The sequence below is a fragment of the Salvelinus namaycush genome, chromosome 40 (genome assembly GCF_016432855.1).
Source record: "Salvelinus namaycush isolate Seneca chromosome 40, SaNama_1.0, whole genome shotgun sequence".
In the NCBI taxonomy this organism is placed as follows: Eukaryota; Metazoa; Chordata; class Actinopteri; order Salmoniformes; family Salmonidae; genus Salvelinus; species Salvelinus namaycush.
The window spans coordinates 14,348,683-14,354,727 of record NC_052346.1 but is presented as its reverse complement, the minus strand read 5'-3'; the positions used below and the strand labels follow the sequence as shown (position 1 = coordinate 14,354,727).

The window sequence follows — 6,045 nt, the reverse complement described above, 5'->3', positions numbered from 1 at the left end:
AGCACACTGTGGTCTAACCCGCTAGCAGCAGGTAGGTGACCACAGCTGACATCAGGGGCTCCTTCACCAAACAACAGGTGCAGACGTCTCAAGGTATATAGTAAAGTCATTTAGCAAACAGAGTGACTTACAGTAGTGAGTGCATATATTTAATAGTCTTTATGTACTGGTCCCCTGTGGGAATTGAACCGACAACCCTGGCGTTGCAAGCGCCATGCGCTACCAGCTGAGCCACATTTATTGATTTATTCTACAAAATCAATAAAACGGACCAGCCCAAAAATGAAACTTATCAGTTGTTCTTGTTTTAACCTTGACTTTTTCATGACGTGTCTCTTGTACACGTACTGCTTAACTGAGGTGTATGTAAGGAGGGGGTCTGAGCCTCATAAAGTGCATCATATCTGAACAGGTATCGTTTCAGAATGAGGGGTACTGTTGCTCTGCTGGTTCTGTCTGTCTGGGGCATGGGCTCAGGAGGAGCGTGGAGGGGTCAGAGAGAGTGACATCACTCAACAGGGACACAGTGCAGTGAGAGAGAGCAGGAGAGTGAGGTTCAGATGGAGAGATGACCAACGAACAGACGACCACCCCTGACATCTGGACTGAGATGAAGGCGCTGAGAGACATGGTGCACAACCTGGGAACCATCGTGGTGGAGCAGAGAGAGAAGCTGAGGACGATCGAGGGCAGAGGGACAGCCTGTGAGGGTGAGGTAGAGAAACAGAAACACAGTGGTGGACCTAAGAATCCAGCTGATGGTCACTAAGGCCAAAGTGGCGGAACTGGAGGAAGAGAATGCAGGTAACATTGGTCTATATATACTGAACAGAAATATAAATACAACAATTTCAACAATTCTACTGAGTTGCAGTTCATATAAGGATATCAGTCAATTTAAATACATTCATTAGGCCCTAATCTATGGATTTTCCCAATGGGCCTGGGAAAGCATAGGCCCACCCACTTGGGAGCCAGCCCACTGGGAATCCAGGCCCAGCCAATCAGAATTTGTTTTTTTCCGCACAAAAGGGCTTTATTACAGATCGAAATACTTCTCAGTTTCATCAGCTGTCCGGGTGGCTGGTCTCAGACGATCCCGCAGATGAAGAAGAAGCCGGATGTGGAGGTCATGGGCAGGCGTTGTTACACATGTTCGATGTGAGACCGGTTGGACGTGCTGCCAAATTCTCTAAAACGACATTGGAGGTGGCTCATGGTAGAGAAATTAACATTCAATTCTCTTGCAACAGCTCTGGTGGACATTCCTGCAGTCAGCATCAAAACTTGAGACATCTGTGGCATTGTGTTATTTGCCAAAACTGCACATTTTAGAGTGGCCTTTTATTGTCCCCAGCACAAGGTGCACCTGTGTAATGATCATGCTGTTTAATCAGCTTCTAAACTCAGCAAAAAAAGATATGTCCTCTCACTGTCAACTGCGTTTATTTTCAGCAAACTTAACATTTGTAAATATTTGTATGAACATAACAAGATTCAACAACTGAGACATAAACTGAACAAGTTCCGCAGACATGTGACTAACAGAAATTGAAAGGGGGAGTCAAAATCAAAAGTAACAGTCAGTATCTGGTGTGGCCACCAGCTGCATTAAGTACTGCAGTGCATCTCCTCCTCATGGACTGCACCAGATTTGCCAGTTCTTGCTGTGAGATGTTACCCTACTCTTCCACCAAGGCACCTGCAAGTTCCTGGACATTTCTGGGAGGAATAGCCCTAGCCCTCTCCCTCGGATCCAACAGGTCCCAGACGTGCTCAATGGGATTGAGATCTGGGCTCTTGGCAGAGAGCTGGCCATGGCAGAACACTGACATTCCTGTCTTGCAGGAAATCACGCACAGAATGAGCAGTATGGCTGGTGGTATTGTCATGCTGGAGGATCATGTCAGGATGAGCCTGCAGGAAGGGTACCACATGAGGGAGGAGGATGTCTTCCCTGTAACGCACAGCATTGACATTGCCTGCAATGACAACAAACTCAGTCCGATGATGCTGTGACACACCACCCCAGACCATGACGGACCCTCCACCTCCAAATCAATCCCGCTCCAGAGTACAGGCCTCGGTGTAACGCTCATTCCATCGACGATAAGCGCGAATCCGATCATCACCCCTGGTGAGACAGAACCGCGACTCGTCAGTGAAGAGCACTTTTTGCCAGTCCTGTTTGGTCCAGAGACGATGGGTTTGTGCCCATAGGCGACGTTGTTGCCGGGGATGTCTGGTGAGGACCTGCCTTACAACAGGCCTACAAGCCCTCAGTCCAGCCTCTCTCAGCCTATTGCGGACAGTCTGAGCACTGATGGAGGGATTGTGTGTTCCTGGTGTAACTCTTGCAGTTGTTGTTGCCATCCTGTACCTGTCCCGCAGTGTGATGTTCGGATGTACCGATCCTGTGCAGGTGTTGTTACACGTGGTATGCCACTGCGAGGACGATCAGCTGTCCGTCCTGTCTCCCTGTAGCGCTGTCTTGGGCGTCTCGCAGTACGGACATTGCAATTTATTGCCCTGGCCACATTTGCAGTCCTCATGCCTCCTTGCAGCATGCCTAAGGCATGTTCACGCAGATGAGCAGGGACCCTGGGCATCTTTCTTTTGGTGTTTTTCAGAGTCAGTAGAAAGGCCTCTTTAGTATCCTAAGTTTTCATAACTGTGACCTTAATTGCCTACCGTCTGTAAGCTGTTAGTGTCTTAACGACCGTTCCACAGGTGCATGTTCATTAATTGTTTATGGTTCATTGAACAAGCATGGGAAACAGTGATTAAACCCTTTACAATGAAGATCTGTGAAGTTATTTGGATTTTAACTAATTATCTTTGAAAAACAGGGTCCTGAAAAAGGGAGTTTATATATGCCACACCTGTCAGGTGGATGGATTATCTTGGTAAAGGAGAAATGCTCACTAACAGGGATGTTAACAGATTTGTGGACAACATTTGGGAGAAATAAGCTTTTTGTGCGTATGGAACATTTCTGGGATCTTTTATTTCAGCTCATGAAACATGGGACCAACACTTTACATGTTGCATGTTTATATTTTTGTTCTGTATATATTAGTTGAATCAATATCTTTACTAAACCACAAAACATATTTCATATTTTGCTGGTGGAATATTGGTGTGTCTTTGATCTTCTTCAGCCCTGGAGGCCAGACTGAGAGCTAGCGAGAGAGAGCTGACCATCACGAAGAATGATGTTGAGGAACTGAAGAGACAGAACACAGGTAATGAAAGATCCAGACCCGGCCGTTGAGAGAAGAACTACAGCTCACATGGCCCACATCTAACGTATCTCCCTGTTGTTGTTTCAGTCACGGAGCATTCCACTGAACCGTCACCGTGGGGACAGAACAGAACGTATCTCCCTGTTGTTGTTTCAGTCACGGAGCATTCCACTGAACCATCACCGTGGGGACAGAACAGAGTGGACGCTCTCTAAATGGGACTGTGTGTTTTCTCTCCTGAATTCAGACCAAAAGTGGCTTTCTCTGCTGCTGGTTTGAACGGTAAACGACCCATAGGTCCCTTCAATACTGACAACAACCTGGTCTACACCAGAGTCATCACTAACATCGGCAAGGCCTACGACCCGATTACAGGTAAGATACCTATTTCTGTCCAGAGGTGTTGTTCCGTGTGCCAGAATTGAAGTGGAGAAAAGTAAAGAGTTGACCCTTCTCTTCTTGTCCTCTGCTGCAGGTGCCTTCACAGCACCAGTGAGAGGAGTCTACTACATCCGATTCACCGCTGCTCAACATGGGCGTGGTTCAGATTACATGGGTATATCCATGTTAAAGAATGGGCAGGCGATCATGTCTAACTATCATTACAATAGCCACGGATACTGGGTCCATTTATCTAATGGAGTCATTCTGGAGCTGGAGGAGGGAGACGTGGTGTACATGCGTCTCCCTGCGAGCTTCCGGCTCTATGATAACACATATAATCAAAACATCTTCAGTGGCTTCCTGCTTTTCACTGTGTGAGAACATCAGAAATACTGTAATGGTCTCATGTGAAGAAGAGTTTGTATGTCAGGGCCTCGTGGAGCCACAAAGGCTCCTCTTACGATCAATAAACACATCTTGAAAAGGGGAGAAGAATCACACATCCTTTGTAAAGCACAGATCTAAAGATCTAAGGGTTATCATTATGAGCCAGATTTACTAAGTGACAATACACCAGAAACAATGCTAAATCATACACTATACTGAGCTGTACACTGCTCCCTCTCTCCATCCCTCAGCGTTAAAGACCAAAGGCAAAGGCCCAAATCACAACGTTGAACAACTCATTTATATGTTAACAATGCCTGAGGTCACTGGGCTATTAATAGCACGGTTTTACTCACTCATTAAGTTGTGTCGTTTTATATGACTGTTGTTATTGTTTTAAGTCATATTCTTAGCGTCTCCCTTCCTCTGGTCTATCCAACCGGGTGTCTCCCTCTCTCCCTCTGTTTCTCTCCCTCTCTTTCTCTCTCCCTCTGTTTCTCTCTCCCTCTGTTTCTATCTCCCTCTGTTTCTCTCTCCCTCTGTTTCTCTCTCCCTCTGTCTCTCTTTCTCTCTCTCACTCTCCAATTCTTAGTAGTGGATGTTAGGATGCCCTCCCCCCTGTTAGAGGACAGACATGTTCCACCCCCTTGTTAGAGGACAGACATGTTCCACCCCCCTGTTAGAGGACAGACATGTTCCACCCCCCTGTTAGAGGACAGACGTGTTCCTCCCCCCTGTTAGAGGATAGACGTGTTCCTCCCCCCTGTTAGAGGATAGACATGTTCCTCTCCCCTGTTAGAGGCCAGACATGTTCCTCCCCCCTGTTAGAGAATAGACATGTTCCTCCCCCCTGTTAGAGGCCAGACATGTTCCTCCCCCCTGTTCGAGGATAGATATGTTCCTCCCCCCTGTTAGAGGATAGACATGTTCCTCTCCCCTGTTAGAGGCCAGAGGTGTTCCACCCCCCTGTTAGAGGACAGACATGTTCCTCCCCCCTGTTAGAGGCCAGACATGTTCCACCCCCCTGTTAGAGGACAGACATGTTCCACCCCCCTGTTAGAGGACAGACATGTTCCACCCCCCTGTTAGAGGACAGACATGTTCCACCCCCCTGTTAGAGGACAGACATGTTCCACCCCCCTGTTAGAGGACAGACATGTTCCACCCCCCTGTTAGAGGACAGACATGTTCCACCCCCCTGTTAGAGGACAGACATGTTCCACCCCCCTGTTAGAGGACAGACATGTTCCACCCCCCTGTTAGAGGACAGACATGTTCCACCCGCCTGTTAGAGGATAGACATGTTCCTCCCCCCTGTTAGAGGATAGACATGTTCCTCCCCCCCTGTTAGAGGATAGACGTGTTCCTCCCCCCTGTTAGAGGATAGACGTGTTCCTCCCCCCTGTTAGAGGACAGACATGTTCCACCCCCTTGTTAGAGGACAGACATGTTCCACCCCCCTGTTAGAGGACAGACATGTTCCACCCCTTTGTTAGAGGACAGACATGTTCCACCCCCTTTGTTAGAGGACAGACATGTTCCTCCCCCCTGTTAGAGGCCAGACATGTTCCACCCCCCTGTTAGAGGACAGACATGTTCCACCCCCCTGTTAGAGGACAGACATGTTCCACCCCCCTGTTAGAGGACAGACATGTTCCACCCCCTTGTTAGAGGACAGACATGTTCCACCCCCCTGTTAGAGGACAGACATGTTCCACCCCAGACAGACATGTTCCACCCCCCTGTTAGAGGACAGACATGTTCCACCCCAGACAGACATGTTCCACCCCCCTGTTAGAGGACAGACATGTTCCACCCCAGACAGACATGTTCCACCCCCCTGTTAGAGGACAGACATGTTCCACCCCCCTGTTAGAGGACAGACATGTTCCACCCCCCTGTTAGAGGACAGACATGTTCCACCCCAGACAGACATGTTCCACCCCCCTGTTAGAGGACAGACATGTTCCACCCCAGACAGACATGTTCCACCCCCTTGTTAGAGGACAGACATGTTCCACCCCCTTGT

At 48.3% G+C, this 6,045-nt stretch overlaps 1 protein-coding gene across 1 annotated transcript; it reads left to right on the top strand.

Moving 5' to 3' along the window:
* Positions 1-568: 568 nt before the first annotated feature.
* On the top strand, positions 569-4,116 carry LOC120033249 (complement C1q-like protein 2). The gene is made up of 5 exons (XM_038979525.1): positions 569-710; positions 3,162-3,245; positions 3,333-3,360; positions 3,493-3,620; positions 3,721-4,116. The coding sequence occupies exons 1-5, from the start codon at positions 569-571 to the stop codon at positions 4,005-4,007; spliced, it is 669 nt and encodes a 222-aa protein (XP_038835453.1). The 3' UTR covers positions 4,008-4,116.
* The last annotated feature ends 1,929 nt before the right edge of the window (positions 4,117-6,045 follow it).

Excerpts from the sequence above, each read along its gene's own strand:
- LOC120033249 (XM_038979525.1), top strand. The coding sequence starts at position 569 with ATGACCAACGAACAGACGACCACCCCTGACATCTGGACTGAGATGAAG. Across the intron at positions 3,361-3,492 it reads CATTCCACTGAACCGTCACC|ACCAAAAGTGGCTTTCTCTG; the intron begins GTGGGGACAGAA and ends TCCTGAATTCAG. Across the intron at positions 3,621-3,720 it reads GGCCTACGACCCGATTACAG|GTGCCTTCACAGCACCAGTG; the intron begins GTAAGATACCTA and ends CCTCTGCTGCAG.